This window comes from Lissotriton helveticus, chromosome 9 (genome assembly GCF_964261635.1).
Source record: "Lissotriton helveticus chromosome 9, aLisHel1.1, whole genome shotgun sequence".
NCBI classification, from domain to species: domain Eukaryota; kingdom Metazoa; phylum Chordata; class Amphibia; order Caudata; family Salamandridae; genus Lissotriton; species Lissotriton helveticus.
The window spans coordinates 346,677,135-346,698,830 of record NC_136070.1 but is presented as its reverse complement, the minus strand read 5'-3'; the positions used below and the strand labels follow the sequence as shown (position 1 = coordinate 346,698,830).

Genomic DNA, 21,696 nt, shown 5'->3' with positions numbered 1-21,696 from the left:
GCGAGAGCAGTCCTCACTAATGACTGTCGCAGGGTACGCTGGGATAGGGTCCTGGAAGACCCTAGTGTCTTGGCCAAAATTTCCCAAGATGTTTCATCGGCTACGGGGAAGTTGGAGCTATTACTGGCCAATGAGGGTACGTTAGACCAAGTAGGTACAATTCATGAATCACTATTTACTACACTGAAAACCTATTTTACACATAAAGGTGGCCATAATCAATCTAACAAAAGCAGCATGGGTGCAAAATGGTATGATGCAAACTGCAGGAAGGCTCATAGCCACCTGATATCTGTCATTAAAACCAGGGATACCAAGGCAATCAAAGTAGCGAGGGCAAAGTATAGAAAAATTCTAAAACAAGCTAAAATTGTATGGGATGACCAACGTTGGCAGGACCTCTATGAGGCTAGTCTATTAGGCAATCAATTGAAATTCTGGCAGGTAGTCAAATGGGGAGGATCTAGTGAACTGCAAACCCCGACCAACCACGTCCCAGCGGAAACGTGGGTTGAGTTTTTTGCAGCCCAATTTTGCAACAAACCAACAGGCGGTATCTCCCAAGAGGAGGGGACGTTGTTTCTTCCACAGTTGGCAAACTGTCGGCCTGTGGTCTTTTCTGAAGGTGAGACAGTGTCCGCGCTCCAACTAGTTAAAAATGGCAAAGAACCTGGTATGGACTGCGTCCCAGCAGATGTTTTTAAATTTGATATGGAAAATTGGGTTCCGTATATTACCATTCTTGCTAACGCCATTGCTAAGGGCGCAGAAATTCCAGATTCCTGGAAAGGGGCGGAGATCCTACCTGTGTATAAAAAAGGAGATAAGTCTAGTGCAGCAAACTATCGCCCTATTAGCCTTATTGATGCCCTTCAAAAAGTAATGGCCAGAATGTTGTTAGGCAGAATCCAGATGTGGGTGAGGGATGAAAATATCTTGTCCCCGCTACAGGCAGGCTTTAGAGCCAATACAAGCACTATTGACCAGGTATTAAGATTTACTATGATCTACTGGAAGATAGTGTATTTAGGAGAAGGTACCTTATACGCAGCGTTCGTAGATTTGAAATCTGCGTTCGATCTGGTCCCTAGAGATAAGATGTGGCTAGCACTAAGCAAAATGGGAATGCCTCCTGAATTACTAGAATTAACAATCAGGTTACATAAACAAAATTTTGCAAGAGTAAGATGGGGAACCCAATGCCAGGTAACTGACTCCTTTCCAGTAACGCGGGGAGTCAGACAAGGGTGTGTTCTGGCACCATCCCTATTCCTACTCTTTATTAATCAGGTAGTGCAGTTTCTTTCGACCACTCCAACTGACGCCCCTGTTTTGGGAGGGACTAAATTCCCGCTTTTAATATTTGCTGACGACACCTTGATTTTGGCCAAAACTCAGGTGGGGTTACAAACTGCCATTAACAAATTTACAGAGTTCTGTATCCTAAATGACCTAGAGATTAACGTCTCGAAAACTAAGTTTATGGTCTTCACAAAGCATAAACCATTGAAGGGTCATGTAACCATGAATGATGTAACATTGGAGCAGGTATGGGTAATGACCTACCTAGGTGTGTCTATTGATTACAGACTGCGCTGGAAAGAACAGATTGAGGCCATGTGCCTTAAACTAGCAAGGTTATCGGGGTGTCTTGTAAAAGGACAGCGTTGTTCCCTCACGAAAAGAGTACTACCGGCAACGAATATCTATAAGGCTAAAATTAGTTCAGCCATCCTTTATGGCTCAGACTTATGGGGTTATGTCGATCTTGCCCCACTGGATAAAATCCAGAACAAGTTTTTTCGTAGCCTGGTAGGTTTACCACCCTCAACACCTGCTATCCCCTTAATGTTTGATATGGGCTGCCAATCACTAAAAAACCAAGCTCTATTCAGAATGGTTGCATTATGGAGAAGAATATGGTCTACCCCAGAACTGTCAATGTTCGCTAATGAGCTTCTTGACGTACAATCGTCATTTGGCTCAGGGTATATACCCTGGTTTAAATCTTTTAAAGCAACACTTTTTAGGATGGGCCTTCATCTACACTGGTCTGATCCAAGTAACCAGACCTTCCCATCAAAGAAGGATTTCAAACTGTTGTTTGGGCAGTCGTTAGAGAAGATATGGTTTTGCTCTCAGCTGGTTCCTCTCTAACTGGTACCTTCCTACTCCATAAAGTAGTTTCCCAGCATGAGACATATTGGGATAACATCACCAAATGCCTAGACAGGAAACTCTATCATCAATTTAGAGTAGGCTCTTTACCAATTAGAGAATTTACCAACAAATGGCAAAACAGTTTGACTTTGCATTGTCCCTTCTGTATAGGTCTTAATGAATCACTGAGCCATTTTCTATTTGAATGTTCTGCATATCGTGCACCCCGCCAGAAATGGCTCAAACCAATCTGCCGTCGAACTAATGTCCGGGTGTGTAAAGAAGCAATACACATATTAAGAACAAACACAGCAGAGTGGGTGTCCATGGGTATGGCAAAATATCTTGGATGGGCTTGGCTCATTCGTGCTAGGCGCATTAAAGAAGTTAAATAACAGAGTTTAATGTTAGCCTAGAGATACTATTTAAAATCAATTGATTATGAAATAGGACATAATGACTGTTTTATTTGTCTGTTTCTTTTTTAAACTAGTAAAGATTTACTTTATTATGGGCTAGTCATTGTCTATTGGGTAAATTGTATTGTTAATATTGCTTTTGTGGAAAACTGTTATATAATGTACTCTGTGGTTTTTAGCCTTTGATAAGGAAAATCTTTTTTAGCAACTCTTGAATGATATTTTACTGTTGAAATGTTATTGTGTATGCGATGTCTTTTATGAAGAACAACTTCGAAATAAGGACTTTAAAAACTGAAACTGAAATCGTCCTGCCTAGCGTATCGGCGGTGTCCAGAACACATCGGACGGTTAACTTGGCTGTGTCTCTCCCCTCGGCGACTGCACAGGAGAGCATGGCCCGGGCCTCCTCCTGGCACTGTGGCAGCACCTGCCCTACAGTATCCCTCATAGAGTGGGTGTAACGGCCAAACAGACATGCAGTGTTTACCGACCACAGTCCCAAGCTAGAGGAAGAAAATATCTTCCCAAGAAAGTCCAGCTTTTTGGATTCCCTATCAGGTGGTGCATTAAGAAATGTGCCTTTGAACATAGAGGCTCGGACCACCAGGCTTTCAGGGGTTGGGTGTTGGGAGATGAAAGAGGGGTTGCCTGGAGCCGGGCAGTGCCATCGGGCAATCATCCTATCCACAGGAGCCCCAGTGTTGGGCCTAGACCAGGTTCCCAAAAGGATGTCAGTAAGGGCTTCATTGAAAGGCAGCAGGGGCTTCGAAGAGGCCACTGCCGGTTGAAGTACCTCCGTCAGGAGATTCTTCCGGACCGCCACCGTAGGTAGCTTGAGGCTGAGGGCCTCGGCAACCCTACGCAACACCACGGTGTATGAAGCACCCTCCTCCATTGCCACGGTAGGAGACAGCATGCCAATTTCTGGGGAGGTATCCAGACCACTGGCTTCCCTCAACTCCTCTCTCCAGTCCGGTTCATCCAACTGGTCAGCTAAAGGGTCTACAGACCCCTCCTAGTCCTTCTCACCCTCCTCTGGTTGCCAATCTGGCCTATAGGGAACGCCAGGGTAGAACAGAGGTACAAAAGTACTGCTCGGCGCCGGATACGGCATCGGTCGTAGTCGGCCCGGCTCCGTGTCCAAGGCAGGGTGGAGGCCGGGGTCGACGCCGGCTTGGGACACAACCGGCTACGGGTGCGGACGTGGTGCCGGGGGAATCGGCACCAGGGGAAGTGTTACAAGGTCGACCAGCGCAGATCCGGATACAGGCCTGGATCCAAGGGGACCCTGCGGTGCCGGAGCCGCCGGCGTTGAAGGCCCAGGGTCCCCAGCCGAGTACGCGGGTCCGGAGACGCGCCAGTGGAGTCAGGCTGCCCAAATATGGCCTGCATCACTATGTAGAAACGCCGAAGCTGGGCAGGCGTCTCTCCGGCTCCTAGAAAGGGAGGGAAACTCTGATTCGATCCTTGAGGCTCCGCATGCGAAATCGCAGGATGGGCACCATTCGCATCCCTCGTCACGTTGGCCGACGGATGGGGAGAAGTCGAAGAGCAACGATGCTTCTTCGACGACTTCTTGTGGTTCAACTTACCTGAGGAGTGCGAAGACTTCGATGACGAATGGTGGTGACTTTGCAACCGGTCCCTCGACCTCCCACGATACTGGGACCTAGAACGGCAAGGAGCAGGCTGCTGGGCCGTGAGATGCTTCCAGGACCGCTTCCGCAAAGACTTCGGATTCATGCTCCGGCAGTCGGAGCACGACTAGGGATCATTGTCGGGCTCCAGGCATCACAGGCACACACGGTGCGGGTCGGTAACCAATATCAGCTTTCGACAGGTGTCACAAGCCTTAGAATTCAGGCCGAGGACAAATGGACATCCCTGTGTGCACCAGGAGTCAATAGACTCAAAAAACGGGGTTGACAAAAGTCACAAAAAAGTCAGTAAAAAAGTGACTGGAGGTACCGCTGTCCCCGGATCTGCGCTGGCTGGCGCGGAAAAAGTAATAACTGATGTCAGGGCGCGAGGACGCCATCTAAGTATGTACCGCAACATCATTACGGCGACCACGATGCCAACGATGAATGCGGAGTTGACCGATGACACCTATCGGCGTGCAGGGGTACTGCAGACGAAAAAGTTCTCCGAATCCAGTTTGACGCCTGGGGGTAATTCTCAGGTGAGGAATCTACCTAATTGTCTCTTTCAGATATAGCACTTCAAAATAGTTCATCCTAAATAAAGCTTGTAGAAAACAAATAGCTGCACCTGGGGCTATTACGACGTTGTGACAGCAATAAATCCAAAGGTTGGTGCTGACAGCGAGGTGCACGGTCTTGGGCACGGAGTCACACGAACCCTTAAACAAACAGTACCTTGGAAAACAAAGACGATGATGAAGCACGGCGTCATTGAGGTGAGGCGTCAGTTCCAAGGTCGAGGACGGCTCCCTGGCTACCACAGGGGAGGGGAGGCGAGGCGTTGTGTCCGTAAGGAAGTGACATGGCGAATCCAGGAAAAAGGAAGTCAGTTGCGTAGGCAGTGAGGCGTGTGTTCCGGTGAGGCGATGTGAAGTCGGCGAGTTCCTGGAGTCACCCTCGGCGGTTATCGGTGCAGCGAAAACTGGATACAGGCGCTGGTGGTGACTGAGTTGATGCTAGCGCTGGCATCAGAAAGGCCGATAACTACAGGCGTCGGAGCTGCAGTGCAGGCTAGGCGGTGCGCCGTGAACTTCACGAGCAGTACCCCTGGCCTTGTGCAGGTCACAGGGCCTTGCTGATGCAGTCAGAGATGGGTTTTCCTGCTTCTCTTAGATTTCCTCCAGCTCCCAACAGCAGGAACAACCTCCAGAGGCTCAAAACTGGAACAGGCACTTCCTGGCAGGTCAGAACTCTCAGCAGTAGAGTTCAAGGAGCTGGGGATGAAGCCTTTGTGTCCCTTAGACTTCAGAACAGGAGGCCAGCATACACAAGCCCTTGGAGATTCTTCTTCTAGCAGGTTTCTCAACAAAGTTTCAGTCTTTCTCTTTTCCTTGGCAGAAGCAGCAACTGCAGGCCAACCCCACCCAGCACAGGGGCAGTACTCCTACTCACGGCTCTCTAGCTCTTCTCCTTGGCAAAGGTTCCTCTTGAGTCCAGAAGTAAGGAGTAGTTTCTGTCCTGTAACTCCAGTTCTGTAGTAGGGGTATCTCTGTTATAGTCATAATCTAGTGAATAGTCCCGCCCATGTGCGTGGACCCCGGAGCAATCAAAAATAATCTCTTACAGTGTCAAAAAATGCAGAAAATGCATAGACACTTAAGAGAGAATTTAAAGACAGATAATGCAGCCAAAAGGCTACACTGTCCAGTACTTCAACTAGAAATTCCACCATAAAATCCACAAAACAGCAAAGCCTGTACAGATTTCCCTTGCTTAACAGCAAAATCCCTCAGGAATGATAGAGAGAAGAACCTGGACAGACAAGCCCCATAGGCTGCCATTATGTGGCTTAATTAGGATACTGCGCCTTTAAGGAACCTTCCAGAACCTTCTCTCAGTATCCCAGAATGCATAGCAGGTCCAACTTAGCCTCAGTTCTTTTCGAAGGCGTAGAAAACGCCAGACCTGTAGCATTATGATCATGAACAACACTCCACCGGGGAGGCGGGAGGGCGCTTATGACTATAACAGAGATACCCCTACTACAGAACTGGAGTTACAGGACAGAAACTACTCCTTCTGTAGTAGGGGATCTCTGTGTATAGTCATAATCTAGTGAATAGAATGGCAAGCCCATCCCCACACCAAGCGGCGGTGGAGAGTAAAATAACGCCACTACTGTGCGAACAGATTCCGCAGCGAAGCCTGCCCAACCTGAGCGTCTGCCCTGGCATCAGAGTCCAGGCAGTAATGCTTAGCAAAGGTATGGACCGACTTCCAAGTGGCCGCCTTGCAGATCTCTGCAATGGGAACATTACGGAGCATAGCTGTCGTAGCAGCCTTGCCCCTGGTGAAATGAGCCTTAGGTTTGCCCCCTAAGGACTTATTAGCTTTGCAGTAACACAACTGAATGCAGGACACAATCCACCTCGAGATGGACTGTTTAGAGGTAGCAAGACCTGTCCTGACTGAGCCATAATTGATGAACAATTGGTCTGACCTACGAATATCTTTAGTCTTATCAAGATAAAACTTCAGCACCCTCCGCACATCCAGGGAATGTAAAGACCTTTCCGCTGGAGAGGAAGGGTTCTGAAAGAACGTAGGCAAAGTGATAGTCTGATTGATATGAAAATCAGAAACAACCTTGGGAAGAAACTTAGGGTGAGTACGCATAACAACTTTAGCATTATGAAATACAGTATAAGGTTCTTGGCAACACAATGCCTGAATCTCACTCACCCTGCGGGCCGATGTAATGGCCACGAGGAACGCCGCCTTCCAGGACAGGTGCTGCAACGAAGCCTTATGGATGGGTTCAAAAGGCTCCTTCATCAACCTGGACAGCACCACATCCAAGTCCCATGAAGGCGAAGGAAGCCTGACAGGAGGGAACACTTTCTTCAAGCCTTCCAAAAAATCTTTGATCACAGGGATCTGGAAAAAGGAAGTCTGCGAAGGTCCTTTCCTGTAGGCAGTCAAAGCAGCCAGATGAACCTTAATGGAATGGACATTAAGGCCCGACTGCGCCAGATGAAGCAGATATGGAAGGATGACATCCTCCTTGCATGACGTAGGGTCATAGTTCTGAGACTTGCACCAGATGCAAAACCTCTTCCACTTGTAAGCATAGGAAGTCCTAGTGGAAGGTCGCTTAGCCTCCTTCAGTATGCCCATACAATCCTCTGGAAGATTCAGATGGCCATATTGTACTATTTCAGGAGCCATGCCGCCAAACTCAAAGACGAGAGGTTGGGGTGCACCATCCGCCCCCCGAACTTCGTGAGAAGGTCCGGCCTGCACGGCAGCTTCATGTGAGGAAGGAGAGATCGGTGAAGTAGGTCCGTGAACCACCACTGTCTGGGCCATTCCGGGGCAATCAGAATCATCCTCGCCCTGGAGTGAGACAACTTGATGAGAACCGCCGGAATCAGGGGAATTGGTGGAAAAGCGTACAGAAAGCTGTTCGACCAGTTGATCCATAACGCGTTCCCCAGCGTCCCTGGCTGGTAGTACCTGGAGGCGAAGCCTCGGCATTTGCTGTTTTCGGCGGTGGCGAACAGATCTACGTCTGGAGTTCCCCACCTTGCGAAGACTTCTCCCAGTACTTCGTCGTTTATGACCCATTCGTGGTTTTCCTGCACGATTCTGCTCAGTTCGTCTGCCTGAACATTCTGCACACCTGGCAGATGGGTAGCCGTAATCGACAGTCCTCGAGCCAGAAGCCAGTGCCAGATCGCCTGCGCCTCCTGCGACAGAGTGCGCGATCTCGAGCCCCCCTGCTTGTTGAGGTAATACATCGTCGTCGTGTTGTCCGTCTGAACAAGCAGAGAGTTGGTCTGAAAGGACGGATGAAAGGCCTTCAGTGCCAAGTGAACAGCTCTCAGTTCCAGGAAATTGATGTGGTACGTGGACTCCGTCGGGGACCACGTCCCTTGAATTTGCAGGTCTCCGGAATGCGCCCCCCAACCTTGGAGAGACGCATCCGTCACGATGGTCTGCGTGGGAATGTCCTTGTGGAAGGGAACGCCTCTGAGGAGATTCTCCTTTGAGCACCACCACTTCAGAGACTGAAGAGCATGTAGAGACAGTCGTATCCTGTCGTCCCAAGAACCTCTCCTCTGGTCCCACTGATCCTCCAAGCACTCCTGCAGAGGTCTCATCTGTAGCCGTGCGTGAGGAGTGAGAAAGATGCAAGAGGCCATCGATCCCAGTAGAGAAGACACCGTCCTCACAGTCGTAGACGGAGTTTTCATGAGAGCCTGAGCCTTCCGAACGAGTGATAAACGTCGCTCTTCCGAAGGAGACACGCTTGCTGACAGCGTATTGATGGAGGCCCCCAAGTACTGGATGCACTGCACCGGAATCGGGACCGACTTGGACATGTTGATGTGCAACCCCAGCTTGTTCAAGAGAACGCACGTCTTCTGGAAGTGTGCTTGAGCTTCCGAGAAGGAGGAGGCTTTGATCAACCAATCGTCCAGGTACGGGTAGACAAACACCTTGTTCTTCCTCAGGTGCGCCGCTACCACTGCCATACATTTTGAGAATGTCCTGGGTGCAGACTTCAGTCCGAAGGGTAGCACCGTGTACTGATAGTGATTGGTGCCGACTTGAAAGCGCAGAAATTTTCTGTGTTTGCATGCAATGGGCACGTGGAAGTATGCGTCCTGTAGATCTATGGCACACATCCAGTCTCCTCGTTGCAGCTGAGGGTAGATCTGATGCAACGACAGCATGCGAAACTTTTCTCTGCGAATCCACTTGTTTGCCTGCCGCAAATCCAGAATGGGCCTGAACTCGTTTTTGTCCTTCTTGCGGACAAGAAAGAACCGAGAGTACAGACCTCTTCCTCTTTGAGACAGAGGCACGTCTTCGATCGCCCTTTTCCTTAGCAGAACGTCCGCCTCCGCCTGAAGCTCGTGCAGTTGATACTGCGAGCGGACGGGAGGAATCGATGGAGGAGGGCTGGTGAAACGTAGACTGTATCCATTGCAAACAATATTCAGCACCCACTTGTCCTGAGTAATTTTTCTCCACTCTGCCAGAAAAAATTGAACGCTTCCCCCCACCGGAGCGGGTAACGGACGAGGGGGAAGTAACAGCTCAGGGACGGGACCCGGCCGGGCCCTTGGTCGCGGTAGAGGACTGTTGACGACCTCTACCACCCTGTCGCTTCTGGAAGGGCCGCCTGTACTGCTGCTGCTGCTGCTGCTGTTGATGTTGTCCAGCAGACTGCCCCCTTCCACGACCCTGCGACCCAAACCGACGCTGGTACTGTCGGAAGGGTTTCTTTTCCTTGGGCTTCTCCAAGCCCACTGCCGTCAGGGTCTCCGCTTCGGCCTTCATCCTGGCCATCTCATCATCCGCGTGTTTCCCGAAGAGGGTACCTCCGGAAAACGGGAGATTCGCCACGCGTTGCTGTGCCTCCGGTTTCAATGACGTCAACCTGAGCCAAGCATGGCGTCTCTGGTGAATCCCGTGGCAATATCCGTGCGCGGACAGCAATGATATGTCCGCCGCGGCGCCGATGGCCTGATTAGAGACCAGCATCCCCTCCTTGACGATCTCCACAAAGTCCTCCTTGCGGTCTCGAGGGACGAGGTCTGCGAACTGCTCCATCGAGTCCCACAGGGACCGGTCGTAACGTCCCAGCAAAGCCGAGTCACTGGCGGCCTTCATGGACGAGGCGGATGTCCCACACGCCTTGCGACCAGCAGAATCGATCCACCGGCTCTCCTTGTCCGGAGGCACCGTGGACGCAGGGGAGGTGGCATGAAGCTTCCGAGCAGCAGTCACGATGACTGAATCCGGTACCGGGTCCTTCCTCAAGAAGGCTGGGTCTGAGTCCGGAGCCCTGTACTTTTTTAGGATCCTGGAAGGCACAGATTTCACCGTTGCCGGCGTCAGGAATAGCTGTTCGGCGGGCTCAAGGAGCCCCGGCACCAGAGGTAACAGTGGGCGAGACAAGTGCCTTTTGTGTAAAGTCTCAAATATCACCGAGGTAGAAGCCGTAGGTGCTTCAACCTCAATGCCCAACTTCGCCGCACCACGCAGGAGAACCTCCTGAAATGTGCTAATATCGTCTATCGGAGACACCCTAGTCTCCGGCGAATCGGACAGCGTGGGCGAGTAGGAACGGGTCCCAGATGGAGAACGCGACCTGGACCGACGTCTCTTGTGATGACGCCTGGATCGTGAGGAAGATCCACGGCCACTCCTTGATCTGTCCCGTCTCCCCGAGCGAGACCTCGACCTCTTGGGCCTCGGACGCTCCTTCGGCCTCCCAGGGTCAGGAGCTCTAGGCTTCTTAGGAGTCTTCTTCGGAGGCGTCGGGAACTTAGGCATCGACACCGCCCTCGGTGGGATCGGGGGTGGAGGAGCAACCGGACGCGGGTCCCGCGGAGCCGGCTTCGGAGGCGGGGTAGGGGCCTTCGGAGGAGGACCCTTCGGCACAGCAGGCCGCGGAGGAGGTGTAGACGGCTTCATCGGAGTATCCACCCCGGAATGCGCCGGTCCCGGCGAGCCACCATCTCTTCCAGAGCGTGGGGAGCCCCCCACAGTCCTGGGCCTGTCCTTAGGACCTCCAGACGCTGAAGACCGGTGTCCAGACGACGACCGATGTCCCCTCGACGTCGAACGGTCCTTCGGCGTCGACCGAATCACACTTTTCGACGTCGAACCGTGTCTCCGTCTCGACGTCGACCCCGACCAGATCGACGAGCCACGAAACCTCGACGACGGGCGATGGTGCCTCGACGGCGACCTCGACCTCTTCGCCGGCCTCGATGTCGACTTCTTGGATCGCTTCGACGTCGACCTTCTCGACGTCGACCTCTCTGACCTTCTCGACGTCGATCTCCTTGACCGTCTCGACGTCGGTCTTTTGGAATGCTTCGACGTCGACCTCTTCGGCGCCGGAGACGCCTTCCGTCTCGACGGCGACCTCGACGACGAGGATCCCCTCGACGACGATGTCCTCGACGGCGACCGGCGGTGTCGCCTCGACGGCGAGCGCCGACGCCGGGCCCTCCGATGTCGACCACTCGACGCCGACAGCGACGACGAGGATATCGACACCGGCTTCGACGGCGGCCGGAACACGTTCCTCGACGTCGACGGGCGACGTTTTCTCGACCCAGAGCCCTGGGGAGACCTGGAACTGGCCGTTGACCGTCCCCTCGACGTCGTGGTCAGCGCAACTGACCCAGACGGAGACCTTGGGCGAGGGCTGGTCTTCCTGCCCCTGGGGAGCCCCCCAGAGGCCTCAGCATGGGTAGAAGGAGCCCCTCCTGACCCACCTCGTGCCTTCAGCTTTCTCTCCTCAAGTCCCTGAAGCCTGATTTTCTTCCTCTCCTTCAGGGTTCTTCCAGAGAAGCTTCTGCAGATCACACACTCCTCAGGGATGTGGGAAGAGGGAAGGCAGAGAATACAGACCTCATGGGAGTCTGACCTGGCCTTCTTTCTTGAGCACTCAGGGCATTTATCGAATAATGCAGGCATTATGGACAAACAAAGAGTGCAGAAACACAGAAAGAAAGTCACCAAAGTACTTTAAAAGTACCAAAAATCGAATTCAGTGTAAAAACACCAACAAAACCCTTGAAAAGGGAGAGCTCAATGCTCCAGGGTCCTGCTTGCAGGAGCCGGAAAAAAGAACTGAGGCTAAGTTGGACCTGCTATGCATTCTGGGATACTGAGAGAAGGTTCTGGAAGGTTCCTTAAAGGCGCAGTATCCTAATTAAGCCACATAATGGCAGCCTATGGGGCTTGTCTGTCCAGGTTCTTCTCTCTATCATTCCTGAGGGATTTTGCTGTTAAGCAAGGGAAATCTGTACAGGCTTTGCTGTTTTGTGGATTTTATGGTGGAATTTCTAGTTGAAGTACTGGACAGTGTAGCCTTTTGGCTGCATTATCTGTCTTTAAATTCTCTCTTAAGTGTCTATGCATTTTCTGCATTTTTTGACACTGTAAGAGATTATTTTTGATTGCTCCGGGGTCCACGCACATGGGCGGGACTATTCACTAGATTATGACTATACACAGAGATCCCCTACTACAGAATCTAAAGTTCTGGGGTTTAAGGTCCACTACTTATACCCCATTATATCTTTGTTTTTCTTTGTGCAAGGGTCTCTGAGCCCAGTCCAAATCAGTTCTGTCCTCACTGGTGCAGTATGACTACAGGGGGTGGAGACAGCATTGTGTAAGGGAGACAGGCCCTATCCAGGTGCAAAGACGACTCCTTCCACTATTCTAAATGTAGCCAAGCCCCATTCAGCTCAGCTCTGAGTCATCCAGGAAGGGCCTGGCACACCTCAACCCCCCCCCCCCCCGCCCCCAGTGGCTGTCTACAGTGAATGCCCATCCCCACCCCCTGCCACTCCAAAACCAGACAGTCAATCCAAAAACGGGCAGAGGCACACAGAATGGTTAAATAAGAAAGTGCCTACTTTCTAACAGTTACATTTTCCAAAACACAATTTAAAACCGTCTTTACTAAAATATGTGCTAATCAATAAATCCTGAGTTCAGAGAGCCTAAATTCTACTCTTCGATCTTGTACAGATGGGAAGTTATACTTGTAAAATGTTACAAAGTAACTCCCATTCTATCCTATGGGACAGATAGCCTTTCAATAGTGAACAACGAAATTGGCAGTATTTCAATATCAGAACATGTCACACCCACCAGTATATGTCCTACCTTTTAGATACTATGCACCCTGCACATGGGGGTACCGGGAGCCTACCTGAGGTCCGTCTTACATGTAAGAAAAGGGAAGTTTAGAATTTGGCAAGTGGGTGCACTTGCCAGGTCGACATGGCAGTCTAAAATTGCACACAGACACTGCAGTAGCATGTCTGAGATACCTTTTCAGGGCTACTCATGTGGGTGGCACAATCAGTGCTGTGGGCCCACTAGTAGCATTCGATTTACAGGCCCTGGCACACTCAGTGCACTTTACTAGGGACTGACCAGTAAATCAAATATGCCAATCAGGGAGAACCAATTGTAATAACAATATACACAGGGAGCACTTGCAATTTGACACTAATAAGCAGTGGCAAAGTGCCCAAAGCATCTAAGTCAGCAAACACGAAATCCAGCACAGCATCAAAAATACAGGCGGTAGAGGCAAAAAAAGGTCAGGAGAAACAGGCCAAAGATGCCAAGTCTAACACGGTGCGAGTACCAACCCAGATCGTGGACACATATCATTCAAGTTGTACTGCCCAAATTCTACATTTTTCGGCACACAAGTCCTTCGAGTTAATTTCTGTGTGGGACAAGCTGCCACTATCCTTCCACTAGGCGGTCTCATTTTCTAGTTTGAAATGACATTGGGCACAAGGATTTCCCTACCCTTTTTTTGAATCTGTTAGTCCGGCATTACATTCAATTGAAGCACTATAGGAAACATATTGCATTAACATTTTTTAAATTACCTAAACCGATCTATGCTACTGGCAGCTTTGCGAACTCTCCCGTACATTCCTGCTGCATTGGTATCTGAATCACCAAAAAGTATTGGAACATTTCGCATGCGGGCACCTGCAAGAAAAATAAGAACCCTTAATCGTCACAGATTACCCCCAAAGTAAGCATACTATCAATTATATAAAAACTGATGAAAAACGACTGAATAGTAACAGTGACTCTCTGGCATCCATAATAAATTGAAACAAATTCAAGCCAATAAATACATTCAGTAAAAAAAAATGTCTCCTTCATGGAATGAAAACATGTTCAGAATCCTACACAAAGGAACCCTGCTGCCTTTAAACTTTCTAGGGCCAAATGCTACGCTCATAGGACTTGGCACAAAGGGAACCAGTTACACAAACCAAGCCAACAATGAGGTGACGTTATGACTATGTGGAGGATAATCACAAGATTAGAATAGGATTCATTACAGGAGAGCCCACAAAGTAAGCGGCCCTTTAGAGTTTGTTTCACTTGGAGTTGTTTGAATGATCCATGTATATGTACACTAGTGCACGGCCTAGGAGACTTCAATCAATTGCATCTTCTTTGGAACAGCTGCAGTCATTATCGTTCATTTGGCAGTATAGGTTCTAATACAACCTCCAAGGGTGTGGTTTGCTTTCTGTTATCTTAGCTTGATGCAAGCAACAATACACTCGACAAAGCCAGCATGACATACCTTATGTTATATTTCCTGGACTAAAGGGTGGGCGAGATGCCTATAATAATGCAAGTCTTCCCTTTTCTTAAGTAATAGATGGAGAATCTCTTGATGAACTAAGTGTGTACAATCTTTTCCGCTGGATTAGACAGATTTTGGCAAAAAACTGTCAGACTGAATATTTGGATGATGTTGGATACAACCACAGGCAGGAATAGCCTTTAGAAACACCCTGTGCCTTCGTCAACTGTCAAGGCATGAATAAATATAACTTTCATCAAAGAAGGTAATACAATCAAAGAAGTAATGAAATTAAATCTCAGCACACACAAGTAATGAAATTAAATCTGAGCACACACATGTAGGAGTTGAAAATGAGGCCCTATGAGCTTAGGCAGACACCATTCAGTTCACAGGTTTGGGAGAGAGCTGTTACAGACTGGGACGGAAATGTTACCTACCTTTTACAATGGGTTTGCAGCTTGTATTGTTGTACATTTACATGCCTTGCACACATTGCCATCTAGTGTTGGGTGTAGATGTTGTAAGTTTTCTTCCTATGACGTAAAATGTTTAGTTCTCAAGGAAACTTGTAATCCCTCCCCAACAACCACAATGCAACAGGACAAAGATACCACTTTAGATTATCCCCACACAAAGGGTAAGAGAACGTATTTGAAATTAAATGATGCAGCAAAGCTTATGTGTATTGTGCATGGAGAATGTGAAATATCTGAACATATGCTCGCATCGGGGAGGAAGGAGAGCAGAAGTGAATCTGCAGTACTAAAAGGCTGCAACCTGTTTGTTACAGGTAAGTAACATTTTCAGGTGGAGTCATGGGCTGATGTAGATCACATGATGTGCATATACTAAACGCCTACACTGGCGGATTGAGAGCAGATGAAGAAGAGGTTAAAAGAAGGTTGTAAGGACATTTTATCCAGCTTGTGAAAGCGCATATGAATCTACAGTAGAAGAGGCTGCAAACCGATTGTTACATGAAAGTAACATTTTCATTTTGCAGCAAAGGCTGCTGTAGATTACATGCTTTGCATAGACTAATAAAAAGTAGTGTCCTCCTCCTTTTTCGCAGTCTCTCCATCGAAATAGTTGACTCTCTGTGGTTGATTCCATCGCAGGTAACAATTCCACAAAGATCAGACTCCATAGGTCACACTGATTGCTGCCTTAGAGGGGCTGTCCTCATGCGTACTGAATGGGTGCTTCCCTGAAGATCAACCTTCTCATTTAACAAATGTTCTAAAAGATCAGCTGTCTACACCTGTTAAATCTACTGATCAACGCAATCAAGTCTTATTCCATCATGTTAGGCACCACCGACATCCTTGTGGCCATCAGAATGCTGGCAGCAAAGATAAGGCAAAATCTGCTTCTTTATTGTTGCTTTGTAGATTACAGCAAGACTTTTGATCATGTCAATCGCTATATGCTCTGGTCAAAGCAGAAAGCCTGGGATATCCCTAAGGAATTACTTTGCGGCATTCAATTGCTCTACTCTGACACTTGGGCCAGAGTAAAACTGTGAAAAACTCAGAAATCTCTGACAAGATAAAAACGAAGCAGGGAGATAAGCAACAGTGTGATTTAGTCCCAGTCCTTTTTAACTTGCTTATGTGTGATTTCGTACCGGCATTGGAATCAGAAACCACCAATGCACCTAAAGTCGACAATCGCCCTATCACGTCCTTGCTCTAAGCTCATGATGTAATCCTAAATCAAACGGCGATGGGGTTATCCAAGCTTTACAAGGGATGCTCAGACATTATCCCAGTCACGGATGACAAGATCCGTAAAGCCCGGGAAGAAGACCATGGGCGCACCATTACAGATGACCAATGGTTCAAATGCAGCACTGTGAAGAAAGACGTCTCTTTAAATAGCAGACATACATTGCTACATTTTAATTTCCTGTTTAGACTGTAAGTCACCCCGGCCAGATCACCTAGGCTTGACCTGGCCAGACAACACAACTGTCGTAAATGCAATTCTCCATACGCGGATTTCGCCCATCTCACATGGACATGTCCCAAAATACAGTCATATTGGGAAACAGTACACAAGGCACTAGGAGACATGACGGAATTGACTCTCGTCCCCACACCCGAGATTGCATTATTGGGCTATGTGGTAAACTTCCCCAAGGGACTGCGTAGGTTTGCCCCCCTTAGTTTACTGCTGGCCAAAAGGGAGATCGCACTACACTGTGGCCGCAAAACAGTACCCACGTTATAAAGCTGGCTAGATAGCCTATCATTCTGCAACACTAACAGCGAAGTTTACTCCACCACATTGCCGCGCTCCTCATGCCCTAAAGACATCTGGGGTCCTTTCAGGGCTTATACCGGGGCCATGCACCAAATTTCTGACTCGCAACTGGAAAACGGCATAGTCCCGACCGGAGTGGGATCGGATGAAGGGCTTATGCATCACATTGATTAGTTTCCAAATGTCTATCTGTAATCTGCCAAGGTTGTCTGTCTTGATTACGTTCATTTGTTGGGCATTTCTATTTTATACGGGGGCAGGAAGTTGGGCTGTGGGAGGCGATCAGTTTCCTCTCGAAGGCGTAGACATTCCACTGTGACTGTATTTACACATACTACTCTATTTCTTTCATTCCTTTTGATTTTCACTACTTTGCCTTATTTTTGGTCAACATGATTGCATGATTCAGTCAATTGTATCAATGACAGTGAGCACCTGTATTGCTGTAACATACTAAAATGGTAAATACAATTTTTTTTTTAAACTGCGATGGGGTTTCAAAGGCTGATTGACGTTCTACATCAGCACAGCAACTCAAATGGAAAGACAGTAAATTTCGAAAAAAACAAACTGTGATATTAGGCCGCAAAAGGAAACAAGCATTTACAATGCAATGGTTTCGCCTTTGGAAAAGTTAGAGCTATTGGCATTGTAAATGACAAAATTTGTATTTATGTGTTGGTTTTGAAAACAGATAAATAAATAAATGGCATTGTCATTTACATTGCCATTAGCCTCTGCAGTCACTCAGCACTCCCTAGCACTCTGCAGTCACTCTGCACTCCCTAGCACTCCCTAGCACTCTGCAGTCACTCTGTATTCCCTAGCACTCTGCACTCCCTAGCACACCCTAGCACTCTGCACTCCCTAGTCACTCTGCACTCCCTAGCTCTCCCTAGCACTCCCTAGTCACTCTGCACTCCCTAGCACTGCCTAGTCACTCTCACTCCCTAGCACTCATTATTTGCATATTGAGGGCTTCAATATAAAAGATGGTTCCCACTCCTGGCAAAATGTTGTCCCGGGCATATTGATTGGAATTCTTAGCGTATTGATGGTTCCCACCTTTGGTATTGGTGGCCATGGCATACAGGTGGAAATGCTTTGCATAATGTGAGAATCAATTTCATGATGGCAACCGCTGGCAAATGCCACCTCTGACACCACTGAATGATGTTGCTCAACCTAGTATAGTGGTGGCCAAGGTATAACCGTGGCAATTACTTACTGGTTGCATGCATCACTTTGTGGATGTTTGCACTGCCTGCACAACTGCATGGATTGGTTCCTGCACCTCTACTTCCTCGCAGGGCTCAATTTAAAACGAAACACTGGTTGCATCAAGGGACATTGTTCCAGCCCAGCGGCAGCATCACCAGGCCCAGACTCATTCCCCAGGAGCGGGAGCTGCTCTTAAAAGGCCACAGCTGCACATTTTTCCAGGATCATTGAACATGTACACTTTTCTGTTACGCTGATTTCTTTTTTTTCTTTCTTTTTTTTTACACCCGACACCGTGCACTAGCAACGTTCGAGTCATGGTCGGATAACAACATTCCTCAAGGAAATAAGTGATGTGAAGATGGGTTCTAACAACAAAATCTACCGGACTTGCACTAAGAGGTGCGCATACTACCGATCAAACAGTGTAACTGCACACGAGCCAAGAGAAAGGACGCAAGGAAGATTTATTTAAAATAATACATAAATACATGTAAAGAAACCGAACATTTGAATTGGTCACTAATTAATTAATTTTATACATTCACGTCCCTTCCCCACTTTAATCTCTTGGGGTCCCGGATCAACTGAAATTCAGGCAGAAACTTCTAATTCCCAGTACACTCCCGCAACCTGAAGAACCAGGCAAGAAAATGTAAAATCTTCTATGTTGATTAAACAACTGAATTTTAGCAATTGCAAATTTTTGTGAGTTTGTATACCTTGTATTACCTTGTTGATTAAGTTGGATAAAGTGTAAGAAAATTAAAAAATAAGCAAGAACCCGACGGTGAACACCTGTTTTAGCCAGAAATAAAGTTGGTTGCCTACTCAATTTTATGTTTTCCATAATGAAACGTCCCTCGTGGTACTTTAGCTCGGGAGATTCTAGGTAACCAGATGTATAGTTCAAAAACGTAGTGCATGTCAACTTGATAAAGTAGAACACATTTATAACTGGTCAACACATGGTATAGCAATTCAAGAGATACAGTGCTGATATCCGGGGCTTTCGTTAAGCAACCAATGCATTAATTATAGAAGTAATGTCACTTCACCTGCGGCCAGAGAAAATAGGGAGCAGAGAGCTTGGCTCTTACATTACGGCATACACACTGTTCCATGCCCATCATCTCATCACCTTCTTATGGGTGTAAACAATCCTTCCCGTGCAGCCATGCATATTCAATATATAATAAACACTGCAACTAACACGATTTAAGTAGCGCTACGAGCAAGATTTTGCTGTTATGACGAGCAGTGAAAAACGTATTATTGTCAAGAAATTAATTCGCGCCCCTTTTATCAAGCAAGAAAAAGAGGAAACGTTGGGAGGAAGAATGTTGTATCCCATAGGTATTATCAAGGGTAAAGGTTTGAATTTTCGTAATGCGTCACAACACCCAAGGGCAAAGCTTACGCTATGCAGAATAACTGCTGAGTCACCCATAACCTCCTGGTAAGTGTAAACATTGACCTACAGTTTACAAATAGATCCTTGCAGGCGGCGCTGAACACCATAGGCTGTTGAATGGACGAAAATGTGCAAATGGTCTTGGACTACCCCCCCCAGCCCCAAAAATAGGGCGTGCCTCTGTTTTAGGCCCATGCCATCTACTGTAATCAATACTTTTGTTTACTTGGGCTACAATGGAAGAAGGTGCAGCGCAGTTAGTTACTCGGATCACTAAAAACCTTAAAACCGCTGACCTTGGCAGTTCGGTCATTTTCAGAGAAAGTTCTCCCTCGGTGGCTGACTGGTGAATCACACAACGCCATCGCTTTATCGCAACCAGAACTGTGTGGGGGTGACTGGTGAAATGCCAGACACATCAATTACCCCTTCCGAAAACTAACAATGCGTCAGGTCTAGCAAAACCGAGTTCTTCCTACATGAGGATGGGGTCTCAATACCAGTTCCCTATAAAGTGTCCATTTTGTGAGTAATTTATTGGGCTCCAATAAAATAAATTAAAAAAGACCCTTAAATAAGTGTAACCAAACCAGAGAGGGGGGGGGGGGGTGAAAAGAATACGCTAGTTTGCAATATAGATAGAGTGCTATCTATACAAAAATGAAGAAAAAAGTAATTTGTAACCAGTGGTGAAAATGTATAAGGCAAAATAAGTAAAACAACGGGATATATATTTTATAAACAATAACAAAACAGTACTGGCTTAAAAAAAAACACAAAAAAAGAGAAAGCTGGAAGTGTCTATAGAAGCGAGTGTTTGTATCAGATAGGGAAGCCTCACAGCAGGAGGATGCCGCTGCCCTAGGCCAGAGCTGGCTCGGTCACTCCCACCCCCGGGCCAGGCACAAAGGAAGAGCCGAGAGAGGAAGGGGGGCGGGAGAAAACCTAGCACGAGAAGAGGGGCTCCTAGGGCACCCCGAGACAGCCCCAGCTCGGCGACTCCACTGAAATAAATCCGTGCAGTATAAAATACAGAGTTTCTACGGATTACTTTTAAGGTAACAGGGATGCCCCCCACAGTAACCCATTCCCAAAAACATCAGGAATTTAACCCCCCCCCGTCTTTATCAAAACTCATGGACTGTACCACTTAGTGGGTTAAATGGCACAGAGAGGATCCCTTTTCACGCTACCGGAATCTCACCATATGCATTTCAACTCGACTCACCCATTTTCTAAACAAGCACCTACGAGGACACGGGGGCGGGAGAGGACACGGACGGCGGGAGGGGGGGCGGGAGAGGACACGAACGGCGGGAGGGGGGCGGGAGAGGACACGGACGGCGGGAGAGGACACAGACGGCGGGAGGTATTTAAAATGCACAAAAGATGCATATCGTACTATGCTGAAAGAAAGCTCAATAAAATGAATGGTTTGCAGTTTGCCATCTAGAGCTCCTATGAACAGCGTGGAGCAGGGTTGTGTTGCAACCAAATTACATTACCAAATGCTCCTTAAACAGACTACTATAGAGGCCGGTGTTTGATTTCTAACATGCTGGAATGTTTCTAAACTCTCATTGAGATATAGCCCACTCCCTGAGTTATTTGCTTGCTATGAGCAGAACATTTCCCTGCTAAGAAAATCTTGAGGTGCCAAGTGCAAGATATAATATATTATCCAATCTTTCAGTCACTCCACAGTGCTTCGAAACACTGGACATTGAGGTGGAAATGGTGGCAATAAGTATGGGGAGATGTGAAGAAAAGGACGCTGAAGGCGAAAGGATGGCAATAACAAATGGCCCACCTTAAATGATTCCAAGTCTACCTTCCTCCACCGTCTCTTTCGGCCGTGGCCGCTTCATGGTGTAAACAGGAGGCGGCCGCTTCTCACTGTCCCTGCCAGAGCAGAGCGATCTCAGGCTGCGCCCCTGAGCTCTGCGGCAAGGGAAAGGACGCCTCCATCTTCGGCCGGTGCCGCCATCAGGAAACAAGCGGGAGGGGGCGGGAAAGGGGGAGGAGAGACGCAGCGCCATTGCGAGGCCAGCATCAGGAAAACAAGCGGGAGGGGGCGGGAAAGGGGGAGGAGAGACGCAGAAGACGGCCGGAGCAGGAAGGCGGGTGCCGGCTCAATGCCGGACCAGATTCGGGGGTGGGAGAGAACACGGACGGCGGGAGAGAACACGGACGACGGGAGGGGGGCGGGAGAGAACACGGACGGCGGGAGGGGGGCGGGAGAGAACACGGACGGCGGGAGGGGGGCGGGAGAGGACACGGACGGCGGGAAAGGGGAGGGAATGGGAAAAACGTAACTCCGCCCAGAGAAAAAATCTCGGGAACGCCCCCGAATCTGGTCCGGCCTTGACGGACAGATCCGGCACCCAATGGCTAGCC

At 48.5% G+C, this 21,696-nt stretch overlaps 1 protein-coding gene across 1 annotated transcript in view; it reads right to left on the bottom strand.

The window, feature by feature from the left end:
* GOLGA5 (golgin A5) overlaps nucleotides 1-21,696 on the bottom strand; it is a 154,100-nt gene that overhangs the window by 42,654 nt on the left and 89,750 nt on the right. The window contains exon 10 of the mRNA XM_078662294.1: nucleotides 13,675-13,780. Within this exon, the coding sequence (XP_078518420.1) occupies nucleotides 13,675-13,780 (106 nt within the window). The remainder of the gene's footprint in view (nucleotides 1-13,674; nucleotides 13,781-21,696) is intronic.